At 47.4% G+C, this 26,693-nt stretch overlaps 1 protein-coding gene across 7 annotated transcripts in view; it reads left to right on the top strand.

The window, feature by feature from the left end:
- The window catches only part of METTL15 (methyltransferase 15, mitochondrial 12S rRNA N4-cytidine), a 1,712,973-nt gene that overhangs the window by 1,311,715 nt on the left and 374,565 nt on the right, over positions 1-26,693 (top strand). For all 7 annotated transcript variants that reach the window (XM_069623524.1, XM_069623525.1, XM_069623522.1 and 4 more), the window contains exon 4: positions 6,705-6,896. In XM_069623524.1, the coding sequence (XP_069479625.1) occupies positions 6,705-6,896 (192 nt within the window). The remainder of the gene's footprint in view (positions 1-6,704; positions 6,897-26,693) is intronic.

Consider the following 26,693-nt stretch of genomic DNA (forward strand, 5'->3'; position numbering starts at 1 on the left):
ATAGTGGAACATGCAACACATACTACCAAGGGACCACAGCTTGGTCTCCTCTTTGATTAGGCCAAATTATTACACTGGCCCCACACCTCGCCACAAATTAGGACATCTCACGAGGAACATCAATAACAGCCCCTAGACTACGGGGACTATTTACAAGCTTTTGTCCCTCCAGCCTTACAGCAGATTTTGGGCAGTTATCTATATCTGCCCCTCTATCTTCTGCATGCAGCAAGATGATAACCAGCAATGGACAAATCCATTATGGGCCGACAAACATTGTGGTTTCCCATCCATCTCCCCAGTTTCGACACTAAGCCACGGCTGTACCAAACTACGGACCATGGCCTTGCCCGCAGAACACATGTGTATTATGTTCAACATGCTAGGCATAGAACATTTAGGAATCCCATGTGGTAGGGATGATGAACAAACTTCCTTCGCACTATAACCTTTTTGTAATGATGCACGGGCACTGTGGCTGCTACACCATCCACTGTATAACGAACGGGTTTCCATGTAAACAACACTACTTCCTGTAAATGGACTGGGTTGCCCTAGTAACTGAATGCTGACGCATGCATGTCTTTTACCGCTGGCCCAATGGGAACAACATATTGTATTCCATAACAACGCAACAGGAGTTGTCTTCGGGTCCTTAACAGCCCGACATGGAATCGCGAGACAGACATTCTGCCACTCGTCGAACAGTGTAGTGTTATGGGAAAGGAACAGACGCTTCAAAGGGGCAAATATGGTGAAGGGAATTAATATTTATTACGGACAAAAGGTTTACAAGTTATATACATAGGGAAAGGAGGAGGGAGACTGCTCGACCCTGCAGCATTGGAAGAGTTGTCCTTCAAACCGCGTTCTCTATTCCAAAGCACGAACGGGGAGCTCGTGCTTATAAGACTACTAAGATGTGAGATGCGGAACTATGACATGGTCAGGCACGTCTCTCTCCAGCCAGGCAGGCTTGCATCTCATGTAGTTGAGATGCTACACATCTCCCTTCCTTTACAAAGTGCAGGAAACAGCAAAGCAGAAAGAACACAAAAAAATAATAAAAATGGTAAAATAGCAAAAGTCACACATAGTCCTCCATTCGTTTTGGTAAACGATATGTTCTTCCCCAGCTGGACTTGCAGTCGGTATCTCTGGAAGTAACTGACAAGAAAGCATTTTCCGGTATAGTTTTAGCCTTAGATATACTACCCATTCTCCTCGCTCTAATACCATCGTTACCACCATTGTCTCCATCTCTCACGCCCAAACCGACATTCTCACTACCACTACCGTCACATTTGCAGTTCTCATATACCCAAATCCTCTCGACATTCCAAACCCTTCCATCTTCAGTTCTGACAGCATGTCAAAATGCCTCTGTGACTCTGATAAGCCTAGACCACTTGCACGGGCCTACCCTGAGAGCGGGGGGAAGATGTATCCTAACCAACTTCCCCACCACGGCATCCTTATCTCTAGTAAGGGAAGGTGTAATGACAAGTACGATCATTCTGTTCTTCCTTTGAACTCCTCTGATCTTATCACACACTGTACCAAAATCTTTCTCCACACCATTACTGTTATCTAGCCACAAAGGAGCCAAGTTGGTATTGGCCTTCCTTCCGCTACTAAGTTCAAAGGGGGAAAGACCTGTGCTGGAATGTGGTGTGAAACGATGAGCAATCACCCTTTCCTTGATTGCTTCCCCCAAGTCCATATGATTAGACCAGGCCATTCTGATATATGGAGCTTCTCTTATGCTCGATGGAATACTTATTACAAAATTCTGCTACTTCCTTGGACTTGAACTGTGCACCATTAACAGAAAGAATGCTACCTGGATACCCTTCCCTCACAAATGGCAGACAGAAAATCGGCCACAGTTTTTCCAGTAATACTAGATGCAATCAACACTTCCACCCACCTGGTGAGAAGATCAATAATCACCAAACAGTATTTCTGCACTCCGTTACTACTCACTGGACCCAGGATTTCCATGCCCACATCCTTCCATACTTTGTTCGGAATCTCAGTTATCACCATTGATTGTTTCACACCCATACAATTTTTCTCACTGTTACAGCAAAGGATACAGTCTCTGATGTAGCGTTCAATCTGCAAATCACATCCGGGCCACCAGAAACCGTTTCATATCCTTTGTTTGGTCTTTATAATACCCTGGTGACCCTCATGTCCAAGCTTGATGACCCTTCGACGTAAACCTGAAGGAGGGATTATCTTATCTCCTCTCATGATGAATCTATCATGCACATTCAACTCGTCTGCAACAGACCAAAACGTCATCAAATTTGCATCTTCAAATTTCGACTTGCTCCAAGATGTTTGACAGTTAAGTATTTTCTTCAGACATTTGAAAGTTTCGTCATCTTGTTCAGCATTGTCCCATTCAGTCTTTGAAATTGATGCTGCCTCAACGCTCAAAACAACTTCCATGTCATCTTCCCCATCATTGATTTCCGAAACATCTGTTAGACGGGACAAACAGTCTGCCGTGACATTATTAGCTCCAGGAACATAGAGCACTGTGTAATTGAACTCTTGAAGAAGCATCACCCACCTCCTGATTCTGTTGGAAACCTTGTCCAAACCTTTTGACATGAATGCATGGGTCAATGGTTTATGGTCTGTACGAAATTCCACTTCGTTGCCCCATATGAAACTCCTGAACTTTTCAGCTGCCCATTTTATCGCCAGCGCTTCTTTCTCAGTTGCAGCATATGATAACTCAGCCCCCTTCAGTAACCTTGAAGCGAATGCAATTAAAACTTCCCGCCCCTTATCTTCTTGTGTGACCACGGCACCCAAGCCCACATTACTAGCATCGGTTGTGATGATTGTCTTCCTGCCACTGCAGAAATTCTTCAAGGCTGGGGCTGACCCTATTGCAGCTTTAATGAAACTGAACTCTTCTTCACAGTCATTGTTCCAGTCAAAACTCTTCCTCTTGAGTAATTCCCGTAACGGAACTGTGTGAATTGCGAAATCCCTAACAAACTTGGAATAATATTCCGCCATCCCAATAAATGTGCGAACTTCTTCCTTGTTGGATGCTCTTGGCATCTTGCTAATGATATTGACTAATTGTGGTTTAGGAGAAATTCCTTCAGCAGAGATCTTGTGTCCCAAATACTCTATTTCAGAACAGTTGATTCTACATTTACCCTTGCTTAAAGTCATGCCTGCTTTGTATAATTTCTCACATACATACTGCAGCCTCTCATCGTGTAGCTTTTGATTGTCAGCATGAACAGGGATGTCATCTTGAAAGCAAATCACACTGGATGCTCCATCAAACAGGTGGTACATTACTTTCTGAAACAGAGATGCCGCGGACACCAAACCAAATGGCATCCTTTTGAATTGGTAAACACCATCCAGCTTAATGAATGCTGTGAGATGTCTGGAACATGATATGCGGAAGTTAAATCCAAAGTGGAAAAGAACTTTGACGGTCCAATAGTCGAGATTATTTCTTGTATGTTGGGGGAGAGGATGACGATCAGGAACAACACACTTGTTCAATTCACGCATATCTACACACATTCTAAGTTTTCCATGGTCAGGCACGTCTCTCTCCAGCCAGGCAGGCTTGCATCTCATGTAGTTGAGATGTTACAAACAGGTAAAAATGCAGCTCTGCCCGAAGTGCTTCCTCATTATATACGTCACTTTCTTAATTTGGAGAAATGCACCGAGCGCTTCATATTGATTTCTTTTACCTGCATCTCTAGGTTGTTTCAGCCCATACAAGAGCAAGCGTGCACAGACTACGACTTAAGTCCACTGGCTTGTTCCTTGAAAATGACATGCCAATACGTATCCAGGTACTAATGTGGGCAGCGCCCACCACCTTTTAAATCCACTGGACATATACTCCTAACATCACCTTCTCGGTACTAAGACACTACAATGCTTGTGCATGCTGCACCCCCCACTCCCATTACATGGAGTAAGAAATAAAGGTGAAACACCTGATTTCTGGGTCCTGCCGAGGCCAAAAGCACTGGACGGGGACCACATTCACTACCTGTAATAGAATGCATGTTCTCCTCCCCTATATGCTTGAATATTACATTTTCTATATTGAGGGAGGCACTTTCCAACTCCCTTACACTATTGGCTTCTTGACTGTAGGTAACCCCCTTCTGGCAACCATGGGATACCTATAGACTTCACACAACTGCAGGACTATTTCCTGCCGCCACACACTTTTTGCAATGTCAGTTCCTCTGCAATCACTGACAGATCGAGAGGGCCTGGAGCACCCCCCTTTCTTTATGTTAGGGTTAGTTGAGTAGGGTGACAAAATGGCTTCTCAAAATATGTTTGATTAGTCTCTGGCATGACATTAAAACACAAACATATGTATTCACAGGGTACATGAATATGCCCGGATGAAGGCCATCAGATTTCCACTTTCGGCCGCTGAAATGTGCCATATTCGGGGTTTCTGACAAGTTGCCAGGATTCTCCAAGATCACCTCGATGCCACATACACGTTGGCAGACCCTACTTTAGAAAATGAACAATAGAAATTGGTAAATAGAGTATGCAAGATAGCCTAAGTGATGCAAAGAAAAAATAATTACACAAATAATTGAAAGATTGGGCTGTATATCGTATGTTTATGCTGTTGTTCCTATTTTATGATTGTCACAAGGAACTATGTTCAAAATTTGATGGGAACACAAAGATAAACCAAATGAGTGAATAATTTGGGTTTATCATGTTGGATGGAATCATTTAGAAAAAAGTAATCGCGTTCCTCTGTATCTTATCTACCACAGATCAAGTGGTTTCTTCATTCCTTGTTCTTTCATTCCTTGTTTCGTCGTATTTATTTTTGTACCATTCTTGGCATCAAGGGACACTTTCCAAGACAAAGGCTGATCAACGCCCTGTGGGTTTTCTATCTATCTCTTTGTACTTTTATCTAATTATCCAAGGTACTGTCCCTGGGTACGACGTCATTTAATATGTATTTGTATGTTATATAATGATACATTTGTTCTTACCAGCTCTTGTAAATAATTATAGTTCCTATTTAAACCTGTCATGGATTGTTTCAAACTAGTACAAGTTATTGTTTTGTTTGTTCTTTGCTTTGTCTTGCCAATTAGGGTGAGCGGGATATCGGGTTCAGATACCCGACTTTATGAAATTAGATTATGAAAATGAAAATTAAGAAATGATCAATAGTGGGCCCTTTTTTGTTGCAAAACCACAAGGTGTGACCAGAAACTTCAACGACGGGGAAGCCTTATAAGATAGACTTTTGTGTCTACAGAGAAATTGTAATTGAACTGATCGAAGCCGCAGCATTGCTCATGCCAGTTGTGCGGATTCAAAAAGGTAGTAAGCAATTACATAAGAGTGTGCATAGATCTATGTAGTCTGAACCAAAGTGAAGCAATTAACATTTACCCCCTTCCTAGCAACACAGAGCTCACCCTTACTCTACGGAATGCTAGTGTTTTCTCTTGACATGAAAAATGCATACCATCAAGTGAAGCTGCACAAGCAGGCATGTCATCTTCCCGCCTGCATGCATCACCCCTCATGGCACTTTCAGTACACGTGCATGCCTTTCGGACTATGCTCAGCAGCATCTGTGTTCCAAAGGTCAATGATGTGAGTCACGGAAAATGTCCTACGTTTCCAAGATGACATATTAGTGTGTGGGAAAAACATGGAAGAACATGAACCAGCATTACATGAAGTCCTCAGGAAAATGCAAGGCACAGGAGTACAGTTACAACAAGTGCATTTTTGCATCAAGCACAGTTTAATGTTTAGGATTCACTCTAACAGAAAAGGTTTATATCGAAAATGGAGTTGTTGAAAGTCATCAATGATTCTCCAAGGCCCAGAAATAAAGTCCTGTCTGGACCTAACAGACTACTATGCCAAGTTTGTTCTGTCCTTCACTAAATGCTCTAAACACAAGATATTATTGGCTTAAGAAAAGTTTAAGAAAAGCAGCAACTTCATCTAGCTTATGGAACATGGCAATGAGATTGCAGATGTTAAGAAACGCAGTTTGTTCATGCAGCAGTGACTTTTTGACATTTATGTGGGTTGTGTGTGTGTGTGTGTGTGTGTGTGGTGTTAAATATCGGTCTTTGGATACAAATATTTACAGTGATGTGTTGATTACCCCTTACAGACTAAAAGTTAACCTCCAACGTGGGACATGGAAACACAAATATGTGTTTCGCAAGAAAATTTATTCAAGTGCAGTGATGATTGTGCACTTGTGATGTAATTTTGTTTATCACATACAAAAACAAAGATGATTTCAAAGGTATTTCCCTTCTGCCACTTTAGTACATGACTTGTATGGTCAGATGTGAATTGCCCTGTGACTACTGACTGTCACAATGCCAGCTATCCTTTGGGATGCATGTGAGTCTTGCTACCACCTTCACGTACATTGTGTCCCTCCAATATTTCGTTATACCTTATGTGGGCTTTAGCCTCCTGTTCCTTTTACAAACAACCAAAGAACTTTAAGCAAGGCTATAATGCTTTGAGTGGTGATTTCTGTTGTACCTGACGGGTTGTCCAACAGACCACAGTGAAAATGTGGTTCAAGTGGAATGTATAATGTGTAACTTTCTAACAAGTCGTGTAAGAAGTACATCCTGATTTTGTTTCTGTCTGTGTTTCTGTTTTAGGGGGAAGATCCATGCCTTGTTGGGAAGATTTAGTCAAGCGGAATCGCTGTTAATTTCGTCTGGAGTAAAGCCAGGGACATTGGACGGAGTTCTTTTGGATGTGGGTTGTTCCTCCATGCAGTTTGATACTGCTGAACGAGGTTTCTCCCTTCGCAAAGATGGACCCCTGGACATGAGAATGGATAGCAATAGGTGAATAGTTATTAAAAACAACGTCTTGCAATCGATTTCACAGCATTGCCTACGTTTAAATCTGCCTTCATAATAATAGCTGTCGTGTGCCACTGTAATAGTTCTTGAATAAGAATAATATTTGTAGAATACGGTATTTCATGCTTGTTGAACTGTGATCAGGTGGGCAGCAATGGGGGTTGGCTTTCAAGAGAGGCTCTCTGTTAGGACTTTGGAGTTAATAGCTAAAGTAATGAATATAGATACGGAGAGACATATGCAGGAGGAAGCAAGTAAGGGACAATATAGTTGAATTGGGAAATTGCAACATGCAGGAGTTTTAGTAAGGTCGCTAGGGTAGTGTTGACAGGTTCAAGTAGAATGTGAGGAGCATTATAAGAGAGGCTCTTAAGAAGGGTTGGTGAGGAGAATGTACGAGTATTTTAGTAAAGGTTTACTGAAGTGAGATACTGGAACTTTGTTTTTAGGAGATTTTGGGGACTGGAATTTAGCAGGGACTAACTGGGGTGCTATGAAGTATGAAAGGAAATCAAGGGACATGCTGATGAGCAGTGTTGAGGTCTAATTTGAGGTGGTGTATTGGGATACAGTGTGAGAACTGATTCAGGTAAAGTACTGAGTTGGAGTTAAGCATGGGTTTACGATTGGTTTAATGGGCATTAAAAAGCAGTACTAAAGAGGGACACCAGGAGCAGAATCTATGAGCAGCACAAAGGACCATTTTAGATGGCAGTACAGAGGACAGCAGTGAGGACTGGTATGAGGAGAATTATTGTTGGATTGAAGCCGTGTATGGTAGGATCATTGGGGGTATTGAAGGGTAATACTGGGACTATTAGAGAAAGCTGATATATACCCTTTTATTGAAGGGGATATTCATATGGTTAATTTGGAGCCGTATTGAAGAACTGTGTCTGGAAAGGGATTCTATGTATTCAGTTATTTCATTGGTGGTAATCAAGACCCCACAATCTGGATGGTGATGGGAAGGCGACAACGAATAATAAAGAGGAATTCATTTTGAATATAGTAGGACAAATGAGGTAGAATATTGAAGGAATAGTCTTTAAGGGCCCTCGGCAAAGGGCGACTGCTTCTGAGGCGGCTCCAGCAAGTGTCTGCAGGTATCAACAGGGGAAGCCAGTTGCCAGCCGCGAACCAGCAGCGACTAAGTACGGTAGGAATGGCCCGGGTCAGGCATAGAGCCTTCACTCTACCCTGTAAACCCGGTCTCATAGCAGCTTCGCAGACTTAGGTGTGCTCTTCTTATCTTCTCCGGTATTTAAAATTGCATTGTGAAAGTATCTAAAACTATATTGTGAAAGTAGTGCCATTCTGTGGTCTTGCCTTCTTAGCAAAGCATTCATCTAGTGAACCTTCTACCATTATCTGAGCTCCTATCGTCTTGTCCTTTTGTCTACTATTGTCTCGTCTCTCTCTGTCTTGTCTGCTTGCGCCCCTCCCTATGTCCTAGCATAGTGTTCTCCTCGCCCCCTCCCCTTCTTCTCAACCTTCCCCCACCTACTCTATTGTGCTATCTGTTTCTCCTATCTTTTCTAACTGCTTCTCTATCGACTATCCTGCTCTACTCAGGAAATCTGGTAGGAAGAAGTTTAAAAAGGACATCCTGGCCTCCAAGCCAGGCTTCCCTATCGCTGATAACAATACCAGTGCCTCTTCCAGGCAACCCCTCACCGACATCCTTTTTGTCGTTCCCTCGCCAGACCTATGGACTCTTCATATGGTCTCTGTGCTTTCTCATTTCTCTTCTTCTCCCATTAATGGTGGCACGTGGTGGGAGGCCCTCCTGGCCCCTTTCCACTCCGCTAAGGTCATCATTAATATTTACCTGAATGGTACCGTCTTGGTCCAAGGCCCTCAGGCCAACCTTTTCCCCTTTGATAGACTCTTCCCGCAACCTCATCAATTTCCTTTCCTGCTGTCCTCTCTCTTCCCCCCCACAGCTTCCTTGCCTCCCCTACTGTCCCCTCCTTGGCTACCTTGCCCTCTCTTCCTTCCTCTTCTGCCGCCCCCACGGGCTTCTTCTACACCTCCACAGGGCGTACCTCTGATTTGTTCCCCTTCCCGAAAGTCTTTCAAGGAAGGCAGCCTTCTCCATATTGCCACTCTCAACTCTTGTTCTGCTGTCAAACACTCCTCTGACATCTGCCGTCTCCTGGAAGAACTCAACCTTGATGTCCTTGGTCTCACTGAGACATGGTTCACCGCCAGCTCTGTCACAAGCTTTGGCACTCTCTTCCCTGATGGCTACAAGATCCTCTCTGTGCCCAGGTCCAACTGATCTGGAGGGGGTGTAGCCCTGATCTTCCCAGAGTGGATCCCTGTCTCGGTCATTCCAATGAAGGCCTACTCCTCTTTCAAATGCCTCTCCTGCAGACTCTCTCTCTCTCTCCTAGCCATTCCCTTACTGTGGCTACCATCTATTGGCCACCTGGTTAGAACTCCTCCTTCCTCTCTAAGTGGGCAGATCTTTCCTCTTCCCTCCTGGGCTCGACTAATCAACTCCTTCTTTATGGAGACTTTAACATCCAGCTTTAGCTCCCTGTCCTTCCTCTGGACTCTATGCAACCTCTGCCAATCTCTCTCTTTCTATTCTCCCCTCTGGCCTGACTCACTTTGCAGGGCACACTCTGGAGGTTCTGATCTCTTCATATCTTCCCCTTTCTATCCCTCTCACCATTCCTCTCTCCTGGAGTGATCACTTTCTCCTTTCCGCCCAGCTCACCCTCTCTACTCCTCAGGCCAAGCCAACTCCAGCACTGCCACCCACCTTCTTGGTTATCCGACCCATGAAGCGTGTGTCATTTGAGGCTTTCACCGCCACTTTCTCACCCCCCCTCCTCCTTTGGCCGAATCTCATCCTGACACAGCCTTTTCCATGCTCCACTCTGATCTGATATTCCCGATGTTCTTGCCCCTGTCATGAGGATCTGCTTGAAGCCCAAAGCCAAGTGCAAATCCTGGTACGACTCGGACCTCATCACCCTCAAACACAAGTGCAGAGTGGCTGAGAGGAAATGGCGTGCTTCCTGTACATCTTCTGACAAACTGGCCTGCCGCTTGCTCCAAAGGCAATATCGGCTCTCTGTCCGCACCAAGAGAGCTCACATCCAAGCCTGCGTCTCTGCTGCATCTAACAACTGGACTAAACTCTTTATAATCTGCAAGGAATCGGCCAAACCTGCTGCGGTCTCTACCTCTCCTGTCCCCTCCCAGGCCCTCTGCACAGCTCTGGCTTCTCAATTCATCTCTAAAACTCAGCACCATCTCTCTATCTCTCTTTCTCTCTTTCTTTCTCTCTCTCTTTCTCTCTCTGTCTCTCTTTCTATCTCTTTCTCTCTCTCTCTCTCTCTTTCTCTCTCTCTCTCTTTCTTTCTCTCTTTCTTTCTCTCTCTCTCTCTCTCTCTTCCTCTCTTTCTCTTCCTCTCTCTCTCTCTCTTCCTCTCTCTCTCTCTCAACTCCCTGCTCTTCCTCTGGCCCTTCTTTGGCGACTTCTCCTCCCTCCTTCTCTGCCTTTCCCCTGTTCTCCCCTGACAAGGTTTCTAGACAAGTCCGATCTATGAAAGTCTCGTCAAAACAGGTTCATCCCTGTTCCTCCAAAACCATCAAGGACCACATTGATTCCATGACTCCTGCTCTGGCTGACTTCTGCAACCACTCCTTCGCCACTGGAGTCTTCCATTCCCCCCTGAACCACTTGCTTGTGCACCCTCTTCTTAGGAAACCCTCTGCTGACCTGTCCTGCCTGGCTAACTATCGCCCCATATCCATCACTCCTTTCCTGGGCAAACTCCTAGAAAAGCTGCTCATCTTCCAGCTTAATCTCCACACTGAATCTGTTGGTTGTCTTCACGACCATCAGTCTGGCTTCAGAGCTGCCAGAAGCACGGAAACTGCTCTCCTGAATATCCGTGAAGACCTGCTCTCCAACATTGACTCCAACACCCCCTGTGTCCTCATCTTACTTGATTCTCTTCTGCCTTTGACACAGTCAACCATGCCATCCTGCTCCACCTGGTTTGGCTGACTTCTTTCCTCTCTGATCGACCCTCCCAGGTGAAGTAAATTCTCCAAATTAAAACTTTGTATACTTTTTTCTGAGGCTTGTGGAATCTGCTTAGATCACATGCTGTGCATAGGCCGACATCTAGTGGAAGCTGCGGAGTATTACAGTTTGTTTTTTGAAACTCGAAAATGGGCGTCGACACAGGGCGTGCCAGTAATACTATCCCTAGTGTGACGTCCCCTGTACCCATGATCCCTCACGCGTCTAGGACACTCATTGTTTTTTTCGGCCATACTGGTCAGAAGCATTTCGCGGAGTTCCCTGGCCTAAGCCATAATTTTGCAAAATATTGATAATTTTACGCCTTTCTCCACCCCAACGTCAAGATACCGAATTTCTACACTTGACGCCGGATCGGAGAGGATTTCGACCGTCGACTGCATGACGGATTTGGGCCTCGAGGCTTCCGTCTCGGCCCGGGCCTGGGCCGCTGGCCTCGGCCCTGCAAGTAGGGAGAGTGGGGGGTGGTCATACTCTACACTCTTGTAATATATAGATACACTTATATATTCCTACATTTACCAGCCCGCTGCCACAAGGTGCCTATGGAGGGTACCCCTTTCCAATTCTGCCCCAAGTGCAATCGCAAATACCCTTGGGTCGACAGGCACGCCACGTGCAACCTCTGCTTGCCGAGGGACCACCCCGAGGCAAATTGCAGAGCCTGTAGTAGGTTTAAGCCTAAAACACTTAAGGACCGTTCAATCAAGCGTTGGGCCCACCACGCCAGGCAACAAGAGGCCATGGCAGCGGAGGGCGCCTTCAGCGATGGCAGCGACGCCATACTTTCGGACGGCGAGGGCTTTATGGCATCGAAAGACAGCCGAGCGCAAGTCCCTGACCTCGGAAGGTAGGCCGGCTATGGGGAACACCCCTGGCGACACGAGCGCTTCCCATGACACTTCCACAAAGCACATAAAGTCCAACCGAGACTCGACGCGCACATCGAGTTTTCGGAAAGGGGCATATAGAGAACGGTCCGAATCGGCGTCCTCTGGGCGCTCTCGATCTAGATCGCCGCACGACGCCAGGCAAACATCCACTATTGCCAAGAGTGCCTCGCTCCCTAAGGTCACGGAAGTTCGATCGTCGGAAGACGAAGCCGACTTCCACCCTCAGGCCGCACTCCAAGAGTCGGCGCCCGCAGACCGAATTACTACAGATCCCGAACCCCTACCTCCACGCTCGAAGGATAGGGTCAAGACCCCCGAACCTCGACGCCAGCCGTCGAAAAGCTCAGAGGGCCCTAAAACACACGGGAAACACTCCTCCAGTCACGGGAAGGGAGGGAAACAACAAAGGAAGCAGTCTCTACCCACTTCCAAGCCCGTAGAACACTCCACTCCTCAAAAACAGAAAGACAAGTCCAGGTCTTCTGATAACACCAAAACCCCTGCACAGGCTACCAAGTCTAGTCAGGATAAATTTGAAAGACTCCCAGAAAGGGTCATTCCCAGTTCCAGAGAATGGACCAGTGTTGACATAGATAGGGTAATGTCAAGAATGTCATCTTTGGCAGATTTTTATGCACAAAACCCAGAGCACTTTCTTGCTTATACTCCCGACGGGTCAGCACCCTCTGGCTCTAAGGATCCTATACCTCCAAGTACAAGGTCCCACTTTGAAACACCAACAGGGTCTTCAGACCCCTTCTACGTCCAGCCCTACTCTCATTACCATCCTTTATTGAGGATCCAGATTTGGGCATGGTGGAGGAACAAACTGGGACAGGCTACTATGGGGATGATGAGGATCAAGATGAGGAGGAGGAAGACCCCTACAGGGTAGACTCCCCAGTAGAAAGAGAGGCCCCGGCTACCGACTGCCCTGTCGACAACCAGCCGCTCCTGAATGAAGTGCTGTCTCGAGCAGCCGAACATTTCCACATTGACACCCAGGGTGCCCATGAGGAAAGAGACTTTGCAGAAGAGTTAGTGGGGGAGAGGAGGCCTGTTGCTCAGGCCATCCCTATCCTAAAATCTATTCAAAGAAGAATAGACCCGTCACTCCTCAATCCTAACCTCACCAGAGCAGTGAACCCTAGGATTGAAAAACTTTTCAAGGCGACCCAATCAGACCCACTGTATATAAGGGGGCATCTGAATCCGGACTCCCTAGTTGTTACTAACACCCGTAAGAGGGCTGGAACACCCTTATCGTCCGAGGCTCCTCCCGACAAGGAGAGCAAAAAACTGTACGGGTTAGGCAGGAAAGTGGCCTCCACTTCCGCCTACCAGGCAAGGATTGCCAACTCCACCACCCTGTTGGCCAGCTACAACTGCCATCAGTGGGAAGAGGTCGCGGCACTCATAGACTCCGCACCAGAACCCTTAAAGAGCCAATTGGCACGAGTTTCAGCGGAGGGAAGAGCTGTGTCCGGTTGCATTTTAAAGGCAACCTTTGATGCCGCGGATAACGCCGGCAGATTAATAGCAGAACGAACTGTTATTAAGAGACACGCTTGGCTACGCCAGTCTGGTTTCAAGGCTGAAACACAAGCGTCATTACTGGACAAACCGGTGGAGCCGGATCTGTTGTTTGGTAAGGCGGTCGAGGACGCACTAAAGAATGCTAAGGACAAGTATGAAACACTGAAATCCCTAGGCCAGCTAACCACTAAACCCCTGAATCAGAGAGGGAATGGCAATTTTCGTCGCCTAAGCGGCCAAAATTCCCAGAGAGGTTCTAACTATTCCCAGGGGCAGGGTACACAGTGGAACAATAATAACCAGCAGTCTACCCAGGGTTACGGCAGGGGTAATGAGAGAGGACGTGGTAGAGGTAGAGGCAGCCCCAATAAAGGAGGTGGCACGCCTCCACCGAAACAGTGACGCTCCGTTCAGGGTCCCTTCTCACGCAACCCCAGTAGGGGGACGCATTTCCAACTTCACCCAAGCTTGGGAAGGGATCACATCAGACAGATGGGTGCTGTCAACAGTATCCGCGGGGTACTGTATAGACCTACTAGAGCGTCCCCGAGACCATCCTCCACGACAAAAAATACATTCTTTGGAACACCAGAAGATCCTCCTAGAAGAGATCGTCAATCTGCTAGCAAAGGACTCGATAGAACTCGTCACGGGACACCAGGTAAACAAGGGTATTTATTCAACTTACTTCCTTGTGCCAAAAAAAGATTTGACAATGCGCCCAGTATTGGACTTACGGCCTGCCAACAAGTATGTCAAGCCCCAAAAGTTTCGCATGACAACTCTCCAAGAGGTAATCCCCCTCCTAAAAAAGGGGATTACATGGCAACATTGGACATGAAAGATGCCTATTTTCATATTTCCATGTTCCCAGCGCACAGAAAATGATTGCGCTTCAAGGTGGACAGTCGGCACTACCAGTTCAAGGTACTGCCCTTGGGGATAGCTTCGGCCCCAAGGGTATTCACCAAGGTACTGGCGGTGGCGGCAGCACACCTATGCAGGGAGGCAATCCCGGTGTACCCTTACCTGGGCGACTGGCTAACCATTTAAACCTGTCAGTGCAAATCCGGACGGACAGCACTACAGCCATGTTCTACCTGAACAAACAAGGAGGGACTCGCTCACCAAATCTGTCCAAGCTTGCCCAGAAAATCTGGATATGGGCACTCAGACGGAACATCTTCCTGTCATCGCAACATGTTCCAGGGGATCTCAATTCCCTAGCGGATGCTCTGAGCAGAGACCCCCTCCCAGAGGAACACGAGTGGTGTCTACACAGAGAAGTCGTAGAAGATATCTTCTCTCAGTGGGGTTTCCCCACTATAGACCTATTCGCCACAAGCGAAAACAGACAATGCCCAGGATTTGTATCCAGGTTCCTCCAACCAGACTCCCAGGGGAACGCCCTGTGGATGAACTGGTCTGGGATGTTTGCGTACGCTTTTCCACCAACTCCTCTAATCAGGAAGGTGGTCAACAAGATGAACAGAGAATCGATGACGCTTGTCCTGGTTGCTCCCATGTGGGCGAGACAACCGTGGTTCCCACACTTACGCAGACTGGTGGTGTGCGAACCAATCAGACTTCCGAGCTGGTACAACCTATTGTCCCAGCACCAAGGTCAAACAGTGCAACTCAACCCAACTCAATGAACCTGGCAGCATGACTCCTGAGGTCATAGAGTTTGGACATCTCAAATTACCACAGAGATGTATGGACATCCTAAAAGAGGCTAGGAAGCCCAACACGAGGCACTGCTACTTTGACAAATGGAAGAGATTTGTAATCTGGTGCCAGAGTAAGCAAGTCAACCCAGTTGATTGCACTCCTTCCACTATTGTTACTTACATGCTCCACCTGCTGGATGCGTGGCTGGTTTTTAACTCACTGAAGATACACCTGGCAGCCCTGTCAGCATACACCACTTCCCATAACAAGGTGTCATGGTGGAAAGTACCAGTAGTTAAGGCCTTCATGGAAGGAGTAAAGAGACTTCACCCTCCTATTTCTAACCCACCACCAGGATGGGACCTGAACGTGGTGCTATCTAAACTCATGGGTCCCCCATTCGAGCCCATGCATAAAACAAGTCTCAAACACCTGACCTATAAGACTGCCTTCTTAGTAGCCATTACATCCATAAGAAGGGTCAGTGAAATTCAGGCTCTGTCAGTGCAGGATCCTTTCTTTACTATTCATAAGGATAAGCTGGTTTTAGGGACACACCCTAGGTTCTCACCTAAGTTTATTTCCAAATTCCATGTAAACCAGTCCATCGAGCTTCCGCCTTTCTTCCAAAACCCACAAAGCTCGGCTGAGGTTAAACTACACACCCTAGATGTGCGTAGGGCGGTCCTTTACTACGTAAACAAGACCAGACCGCTAAGGAAAACAGATCAACTGTTTGTCTCCGTAGCCACAGGCAAAGAGGGAGATCGTGTCTCTAAGGGTGCCATCTCCAAGTGGATTGTCAACTGTATCCAGTTGTGTTACTCTCTTTCTGACAAAACTTTGCCTTTTACGCCCAGAGCCCACTCGACAAGAGGCATTGGGGCCACTCTGGCTTTCATTGCAAATGTTCCCCTTGACACCATTTGCAAAGCAGCTACTTGGAGCTCTATTCACACTTTTACTCAGCACTGCTGCATTGACACCCATTCCAAGACAAATACTCAAGTGGGACAATCGGTTCTAAGACATTTATTTGCTCATGACCCTTCTCAAATCCCACCTCCTTCTAACACTGCTCGCTAATCTATGCACAGCATGTGATCTAAGCAGATTCCACAAGCCTCAGAAGGGATACATTACTCAACGTAATCGTATTTCTGATGCTTGTTTCTGCTTAGATACACATACGACCCACCCTTCCTCCCCTCTGAGAGAAGGCGCATAAATGCTTGTAGTCTTATCTTATCTATCTTCTATCTGCTTGGATCATCTGTACTCACGCTACTCCTCATGTCAGAAAAAATACAATCGGAGGGTCCTAGACACGTGAGGGATCATGGGTACAAGGGACGTCACACTAGGGATAGTATTACTGGCACGCCCTGTGTCGACGCCCATTTTCGAGTTTCAAAAAACAAACTGTAATACTCCGCAGCTTCCACTAGATGTCGGCCTATGCACAGCATGTGAATCTAAGCAGATACAAGCATCAGAAATATGTTTACGGTGAGTAATGTATCCCATATATCACCCTCAAACTGATGGTTTAGTGGAAGGTTTTAACAAGACTTTAAAGCATATTTTAAATGTTGAAGCCGATGGAAAAAATTGGGATGTGATGACACGATGGGCCCTTTTTGCCATTAAGAAACACAGCAAACCTCAACAGGATTCTCCCCATTTGAACTTTTATATGGGAGAGAACTGCGAGATGTTCATGATATGTTGCGTGAAAGCTGGGAGGAACGAGAGGAAGCTACTTTACCTTTATCACAAATGGGCCAGAGACTAAAAGAACATATGGCGGCAGTTAGATCCATAGTGCAAGCCAACATGATTAAGACCCAAGAAAATCAGAAAGGCTATCAAGATAGAAAAGCGGTATTAATGTCCTTTTCTATCAGGTAAAACTTTCTAGTTCTTCTACCTTCATCTGAAAATAAAATGTTTTCCAAGTGGCATGGACCCTACGAAATAATAGAGCAGACAGGGCCTTATGATTACTGGGTTTTGCAACCAGATATAAAGATCAAAACTCACATCTATCACATGAATCCTCTTAAACAGTGGAAAGAGAATCCCATTAAAGACACTACCGTGGTATTAACCAGCTTGTTTTCTGATGAAACCAATATGAATACACTGATTCCTTCCAATTTAGCTCAAAATCAAAAGGACGACGTAATGGACCTCTTAGAACAGTTCCCCTATGTTTTCAAAGCTGAACCTGCTAGGGTAAAAGGATTGTACCTTTATATCCATAAACCCCCATTAAAAGTGCTCAATTTAAAACCATATTGGATACCTGAAGCAAGAAAGTGCATCATAAAGGAAGACATAGAAAATATGTTAAGGGATGATACTATTGAGCCCTCTCAGAGCCCCTTCCCAATCATGTTAGTCGCCAAGCCAGATCAATCGCAGAGATTCTGTATTGATTTCAGGAAGGTAAAAGCAGTTTCCCAATTTGACAGCTACCCCATACTCGGAGTTGATGATCATATTGATCGATTGGGGTCCGCCGTTTTCCTCTCCAGGATTGATCTGACTAAAAGATACTGGCAAGTCCCTGTTATTCCAGCAGATAGGTAAATGACCGCTTTCTCTATTGCCATTGGGCTTTTTCAGGTTAAGATGCTACCTTTTGGTTTGCATGGTGCATTGGCTACCTTTCAGAGGTTAATGAACCAAATCCTCCGACCCTATGCCTCATTCTGTGGAGCATACATTGATGATATCATCCACAGCAAATCTTGGCGAGAACATGTTTATCACCTGTATTTAGTAACCAGGGCACTAAGAAAAGTTAGGCTCATAGCAAATTCAAAGAAATCCCACTTGGCTAGATCAGCAGTCAAGTATCTGGGATTTGTCTTAGGAAACTGGCTGGTTCAGCCCCAAACTGAAAAGGTCAAGGCAATTAAAGAAACCCCAAGTCCCAAAATGAAGAAAGATCTGAAAGCGTTTGGGGGTTTAGTAGGATATTACAGACGTTTTATCCCTAATTTCTTATCCATCATGTCCTACCTTACCGATAAATTCAAAATTGCTGAACCCCAGGAAGTTAAATGGTGAGAGGAACATGATAGTGGACGGCAGAAATTATCTAACAGCCTGACAACGTAAAATAATTCATTAGTTCGGCATCTGTACTGGCCACTTCAGATTACATGCAGGAATTTTATGTGTTTTCACATTCAGATGGCCAGGTTATGAAAGCAGTATTGACTCAGAAAACCACTATGGGCCATAAGCCATTGGCCTACTATAGCAGCAATTTGGATACAGTAATGCTAGGGCAGTTTGTGTGCGAACAAGCTTTAACAGCTGCTACTTTTGCAATAGAGAAAAGTTCTACAATTGTAATGGGATGTCAGTCATGTTGTATTGTATTTGTATTGTATTTATTAAGTTTATATAGCGCTTTCATCCAAAGCGCTTTACATTATAACAACGGAATACATAGAACATTAGAACATTATAACAGAAGAAGCAATTTACAATGAATCGAACCAATAAAAACAGTAAGTAGAGCAATTAATCTGTGAGGCGGGAGGGGAGAGGAAAAGAAGGAGGAGGGGAGAAACAGAAGGGATATCAGGGTAAAATGAGGGAGGGTAAGGGGAGGGGGAGGGAGGAGAGGATCATAGGGAAGATTCGAGGGAAGGGGAGAGGATGAGAGGTGGTGAAGGTTTCAAGGTGGGGAATGGAGAAGGAGAGATTTTAGGGAAGTACAAAAGGAGGAAAACGTAGGTATAGAGCGGATTGAGAGAGGTAAGGAGTTCCAGTGGAGGGGGGCTAGGAGCTGAAAGGAGCGGAAACGGGAGGAGGCACATGGGGACGGGGGAACGGTGAGAAGGAAGTTGTCGGCTGAACGGAGGGAGCAGGAGGGATTATAGAAAGAGAGGAGAGATAAGGGGGAGCCAGGTCATGGAGAGATTTAAAGACTAGACAGAGGAAATGAAATTTAAGTTGGGAGTGAAAGGGAAGCCAGCCAAGGGAGGAGAGCGAAGACGAAATGGAGTCATGTGGGGCAAGGAGACAGATCTTTGTTTACTATTCTAGAAACGTCAAAATCTGTTCTGACTACGCAAAGCTCTTCGGCGTATAAGATCATCATTTTCTAAACCCCATAATCATGTGGTTAGCTGTAAAACAGTGAACCCAGCCAACTTTTTAATGTACATGCGAACTACAGAGGACTTGATGGCACACGACCATGCCACATACGAGGGGGAAGAGGATGAATTTCCCAAAGCAAGGGACTGTGAATTTACAGAGGGTGAGATACTCTTTGTTGACGGGTCTTCCACAATTGATCAGGAGGTTGGGCAAAGACGGACAAGGGCAGAGGTGGTACGACTTGAAGTGGTGTACAAGACAGTGGCTATGAAAAGGTTAACCATGCATTATTCTGCAAAAGCGGCAGAACTCATAACGCTCATCGAAGCACTGAGAGCGACTCAAGGGTGCCCTGTCACAATATATTCAGGCTTGCCGTACATTACAACAACGGTACACACCGGCCTATCCCACTGCAAGAGGAGGGGGTTTCTGAGGGCGGATAGATCCCCAGTGCAGAATGCAGCACTGCTATAAATACTGATAGAAGCATTCTCTCAGCCATCTGTTGTGGCAGTCAAGTGCGCCGCCCACACTAATGGGAGAGATGAAATATCAATGGGGAACACAGCCACTGATTCGGAAGCCAAAATGGTAGCGTATCTACCAAATGAAATACCTGCTGAGTACATTGTGACTGCCCCATTGGCAAGCAAGCATGCAGCACCTTACACAGCATTGCCCATTTCCCAGATTATCGAACTACAAGGAAGGGCACCTGAAAGGGAGAAAGAGTTATGGTCATGGAGAGGTTGTAAACTGCTAGTTGGAGCCTTTGAACAGTTACATTATCCATCTCACAGGTTGAAGCAGGACATAGCAGCAGATATACAGGAGGACTGGTTTATATTAAACCTCCAGGAAAGCATTACAGAAATAGTCATACATTCACCACATGTCAAAGTTTCAGTACAGGTATGACCCTATGGATGGTACGGGGCACTTTGCCCCGACCTACTGAGCCGTTCCGTGAATTACACATAGCCTACGCTGATATGGGTGAGTGTTGTAATGGACCTCGGTACCTCATTGTAGTGGTTTGTCCTTTCTCAAGGTGGGGGGGAAGAAGGGCCGTGTGCACACCCGTATACCAAGTGTGCTGATAGGTTTTAAGTGCAGGAAGTCTTCCCGCGATGAGGTGTGTGCAAGGTTTTAAGGCCAGACAATGGCACACATTTCTTAAATGCATTATTTCAGCACATTACAGCACTACTTGGCATAAAGCACCGGGTGTGTTCGATTTACCACCCACATGCCAATGGCGTTGTGGAGAGAATAAATGGGCTCCTTAAAACGAAGTTATTCAAACTGTACACCATGTTGAAGAAAAACTGGGTGCACTGTTGCCCCTGGCCCTCTTCAGTTTATGCACGCAGCCAAGCAAAGATCAGCATTTGCCACCTCATGAAGTGGTCACTGGCCGGTGTTTGCATACTCCCATATAAGAAGGTTTTCATATGCACAGAGGGCAGCAGCGGTGCTAGGCGATGAGTTCCAGGAGTATTTGACTACACTCGGGCCATTCAATATGTCTCCCAACAGATTGCACATCCCAGGATTGTGACAACAGAGACACTGGATGCTTTGACTGCTTGACTGCTACAGTGACAGATCCCGAGCATATGACCCACAACCATTGCTGCCTGAGGACTTCATAGATGTCTGCAATTTCGTATGCAGGTTGGAATAACCCTCGGTTCCAAGGGCCCGGCGAGGTGGTGTTTTGTACTCCCCTTGCTGTAAAAGTCAAAGAATTGCGCTATGGGTCCACCTCTCTAACATTTGTAGGGCTCCTCCGGAGAGTACACTGGTACATCAGTTATCTGAAAACAAGGGGTAGCAGTACCTGTACCCCGTCTACATCACCGGCCTGTCCACAGGCGATACGTGTGCGGTAGCATGCTACAGTGGCAGGCCGAATCCTAGCTGCTAGTTCAGTCTCTCTCTTTTTTTAGAAGCGCTTTTCTCTCTCTCTCCCCTCCCTTTCTTTCTCTCGCTTTCTCTTTCTCCCTCCCCTTTCCTTCTTTGTTTGGGCCTCATCATGAGTTGGGCAGTAACCCTTAAATTCGGAGGACACTGTATTAGCACCGCCAATACCGCTTCGCCGGATCACAACTGTAAATCCTGCTGGTGCTATTACAGCCGGCGGTAGTACAGCCGGCTGAAATAGCGCCGGCACCCAAACACGCTATTACAGAGCCATCACAAGTCCAGTGTTGGCGCTATCAATGCCAGAAACCGGCGGTAAAACCACAGAAAAAACTGTTACGCTCACCTGGTCTCTGCAGGGATGTTGGGGCATGGTTGGAGCCCTCCCTGGACCTGGCTCCCCTGGATCAGCCTTTACCCCCAGCTGCTGCAGTGTGGACTGCTCTGGTTGCTGGCAATGCCCTTGGGATAAGGTAAGGGGCAGTGAGAATGCTGCGGTTGAATTGCGATCCCCCTTGAACCCTTCGTTCCAGAGTGAGATGAGCATGCGTTTTCCCATATGGTCGCACCTCTTAATTTGTCGGATGAGCTCTCTGTCCTGCTTCTCATCAGCAGGGGTGCCTTCTTGGACCTAGTTGCTTCACTGGTCCGTGTGCGTGGCGGCCCAGACCGGCTGTGACCAATCCACTTTGTAGGTAAGTGTTCGTATCCTTTGCAATGTCTTTTCCCAATGATTATTGTCCTTAATTCTTGTAATGTCTTTTCCCAATGATTATTGTCCGTAATTCTTGTAATGTCTTTTCTCTCCCCAAAAGGTGTAAAGATGGCCACACAGTGGTGTTGGAAGCGGGACCAAACGGTGCCAGAGGGGAATTGAGTGGTCCCCACTCGAAGATAAGTAGGGTTTTAAGGTTGTACGCAAAGCTTATGTATTGCACGGCCAAGCGTAAGATGTTTATGCAGTTTCTAACCTGAGCGTCCCTTTTCTCTTGCAGGGATGGCCTGGCGGCGTCTGATGGAGAGCGGCGATCCGAGGACCTGTCGGCAGGTGCCAGATGGATGGATCCATGAGGATGCTGGAACTGGTGAGGATGCGACCCGACTCCTATGGCTCCGGGAATCGGGTAAGATGTTACACGCTGCAGGCAGTGGGTTTGCAGAGACAGGTAAGGTGCACTCTGAAGATGCAGAGTTGGAATCAGGTAAGCTGCGCTTCAAGCAATGGTATGGCTGGAGTCAGGTAAGATGCGTGGTGAAGATGCCGAGTTGGAATCGGGTAAACTGCGCTTCAAGCGATAGTGTATCTGGAGTCAGGTAGGTGCGCACTGAAGAAGATGTTCCAGAACCTGATGGGGAGCATGCTGAGCTGGAAACAGGTAAGAGACCTTCAGATGGGGGTAAGTGTTAAGCTGCACACAGCAGACTAACCCAAAGCGCCTGCATGCGGGTAGGGCTGGCTTAAATAGCCTGGCCACATCCACTCCCCTTTAGCCCTGCCTTGTGGCTCCACCTTGCCACTCCCACAGACTTCTGCGCGTGCCTTCCAATGCTTTCCAATGGCCATGCCCGGCCTGGATGCATGTGCCCTAGACATAAAGTGTGCAGAGCACACTTTCTTATGAGCCTGGCACCAAAGGCGACAGGACTGGGTCCATTTGGACCCTTTAGAGTATAAAGGTAATGGCCTTTGACCAGTGTACCTGACAAATACCCAGGGTCAAATGCTGGAGGTAAAAGAACCCATGAGACATCAATAAGGGCCCAGAGGAAAACCATGCACAGCAGAGGCCTACAAAGGACCCACCCATGCACAACACACCCACCCAACACCATCTCACCATCAGGAGCTGGAAGGAGACAGCAATAAGGGCCCAGGTGAAAACAATGCACAGCAGAGACCTACAAAGGACCCACCCATGCACAACACACCCTTCCCAACACCATGTTTCCATTTGGAGCCGTTAGCCTTGATGTGGACATCTACTTGCTGTGCCTGGAGCTACAGAGGCCTGCCAACCAGGCTAGGGCCCTGGGACCACAGGGGGTGGTGGGGAGGAGGAGGACAACAGCACCAGCAAGATGGCCAGCCATCCCCAGGGTCAGTCCAACATCCTGGTCCCGGACTGATGGGCAGCTGGTGACAGCACTGCTGTGCCCCCACTTGTGAAGCTTGTGTCCGTTCTACAGTACCTCGGGACTGGCAGCTACCAACACACCGATGCTATGATGCATGGCATGGCCCAGTCCACCTTTAGTGCCATGCTGGGACAGGTTCTGGATGCACTGCTGCTCCATTTCAATGAGCACATTGCATTGCCAGCCACACAGGCACAGGTCAACCAGCTCAAGGCCCAGTTCCATGTCATTACCCAAGTCCCGAACGTCATAGCAGCCCTGGACTGCACACATGTAGCACTAGTAGCACCTTGGGAACATGAGGCAGCCTACAGGAACCGTAAGAATGACCATTCCATGAACGTGCAGATGACGTGCAGCCCTGACATAACCTTCACTCACTGCTGCACCCGCTACCCAGGATCCACCCACGACTCCATGGTCCTGCGCAACAGTACCCTGCCAACCTACATGGAAAAGCACTGAGGCCAAAACACTTGGATGTTGGGTGAGTACAAATCTAGCTTGAAATGCATGCAAAATTACATCTGTTGGGAGGAGGAGGCATACAGAGAGGAATCCCTGCATGCCAGCAGGAGACACATGCAGCACTAGCACTGCAACATTTCCATGCATGTGTCTCGCACGTGAAACCTTGCACACGTTCAAAACAGCAGAACACACCCAGTCTGAATGACACACACCTGTGAAAGCACAGTCACATATGGAAGCCCAACTACCACAAAGCAGCTTGTGTGTGTCGCAGTGCTGCTCCTCACTCTGACACAGAAGAGATATCCCACCCTGGACACCTGACAGTCATGCCAATGGAGTCCTAATGTAGGCACATCCACAAAGCCACTATACACGAGTAGTTGGAGTCATGACAATGACCATCCCTGAGATACTGTCACATGCCTGGCCAAATGTACATGATTGTGCCAAGTAGCAAACGCAATACCAGCCATTGCGAATGCCACGACACATGGCCTAACAACATGTTGCCTGAAAATGCAGATATAATGTACCCTCATCCAGTAATAAGGGGCAGAGTACTGTGGCATTTAGACACAGGGGTGGTGCAGGCAGTAAGTAGTCCATTGATTAAATGCTGGATCTTGCACAGCACACACCACAATGAAAGTAACTGTATGAAAAATAGCGTATGTGTACTACATGAGTGTGACACACATAAGCATTCACATATTAATTGATAGACTGCTGCATGTAAACCTCAGCCAATGCATGTTCCAGAAGGCGAAGGATGTATGCCAACATTGCACTAAGATAGCATGAACCTTTTCAACACATAATTGATTCTGCTGCCAATGTCACTGATGACTGAGCCTTGTACACCCACTGAACCAACCTTGCCCTAATGTCTGCATTCTCTCCCCTGCAGGTGATTCTGGATACCCGCAGTACACGTGGCTCATGACCCCTGTGTGACATCCACACAGTCCAGCTGAGCTGGCGTACAACATTGCCCATGGGCGTACACGCATCTGTGTGGAAAGGGTGTTTGGACTGCTGAAGGCACGCTTTCGGTGCCTAGACTGTACGGGAGGGGCATTGATGTATGCACCAGTGAAAGTTGGCAAAATCATACTTACTTGTGCCGTGCTGTACTACATTTGCTGTCACAGGTATGTGCCACTGACCCTCCCCCCCCCCCCCGATGCTTATGGGCAGGCACCCGGGGATGGGAGTGATAATGAAAATGTGCCCGAAGCTGGGGTACATGTACACAGGGATGGGGTGAGGAAGGGGAGGTTGGCCGGACAGGCCTAGATTGACAATTATTTTTGATCCGGTGGATGGGTGCATGTAACACATCACTTGTAAAATAAAGAGCACTTTCACACAATCATGAATGTCCATGCTTTGTATGCATTATGAATGGGATTTATTATTAGTTGAACAATCCCCCTTACTCCCTGCGAACTCCGCAGCACACAATCCACCATCCCCCGTGAACTCCCCGGCACACAATCCCCCCCCCCCTCAGAACTCCACAAAATCGTGCAAGTGGGTCCATGTGCCCAGGGCCCGGCTGTGTTATGTCCATCTAGGATGGTTGCTGTTCACCCTCTGGTGAGCAGCGTGGGAGATTGCGCAGGGAACGGCGCCTTGGCAAAGCCTCCGGGGATCCCTCTGTGGGTGTTGTAGAGGTAGATGGAATGGCTCCTGATAACTGCAGCTGCTGGCAGAGCAGATTGTTTGCCTCCTGCATCTGCTCAGCATGTTCAGATTGGCCCTTACACAGCTCACATACTCTTTGTCCAAATCCTGTCAGGGCTGCTGTACAGCCCTCCACCACTCTACGGGTGCGCTCATTATCACGTGCCATACTCTTGGCAGCATTGTGTATGGCACTGCTTATTGCCTTGATATGGCAATTGTGCTCAGCCGACATGGCCTCAATTCCCAGCTGTCAAGCCTCTATTACATCCAGCCAGCCCATTACAGCAGGCCCTGTGTCGATGGGTCTGTCAGCTATGCTGTTGAGAGGACTGACAGGTCTGCATGGGGCTGCAGGGGATCTGTTGGGGGACATGGCGGCATCTATGATGGGGCTGCTGCAGTTGGAGCGGGTGCCTTCAGGGGAACCATAGGAAGGTGTGTCCACATCAGGCACGGGTGTGCGGGCACGACGTACACAGGTACATGGGGCGTGTGTGCTTCCACTGACACCTGCTCCGGGATCCCTTGGGGTGTGCCCCTCTCATGTGTGGCACTGTGGCTGGGTGAGGACACCGGTGGGGTGACCTAGGATTTGTCCTGCGTCTTTCCTTCTCATGCCGGTCCCTGTGCGGGGGGGGTGGTGCTGGTTGATGCTTGTTCACCATCATCATTGCCCTGCGATGATCGCTGCATGCCTGTGGGGTACATAGGTTGTTGTTTGAGTTATGGGCAGCTTTCATTTGTATCATGCATTTCATACCTTACAGTGGGGTAAGGCACTGTTTTGATCATGCTTGCCCATTGCATATTACTCAGTCCCCATGTTGTGATTGGTGGAATGTGCTACAGGGGAGGGATACTGCTTGGACATGTTGTTGTGACATTGTCAGATTACTGTTGTGAATGCACAGCTCCCATGTGGCTGTGCCGGGGGGGGGGGGCTTTGATGCACACCCACACATCAGGTTGTTGTGCCATGCCCATGAATGCCTTGCCCTTGGGGCTTAGGTTTATACATTTTTGGTACTTAGCGTACCAGGGGGCGCTAGGGTACGGTGGTACGAGGGGGCATTAATGGGTGGCTGTGGTGCGTCACACACATTGCAAACACATACTGGGATTGTAGGGCTTGGCCTAACATGATTATGCAGTTTTCGGGGGGTGGGGTGGGTGACTCACCTGCAGCCTCCTGGTTACCGGTGCCTCCCTCCGCTCCGTCAACTCCCTCAATTGTGCCCATGTCAATCAGGGTGGTCA

The sequence above is a fragment of the Ambystoma mexicanum genome, chromosome 11, assembly GCF_040938575.1.
Source record: "Ambystoma mexicanum isolate Mex_15411 chromosome 11, UKY_AmexF1_1, whole genome shotgun sequence".
Taxonomy (NCBI): domain Eukaryota; kingdom Metazoa; phylum Chordata; class Amphibia; order Caudata; family Ambystomatidae; genus Ambystoma; species Ambystoma mexicanum.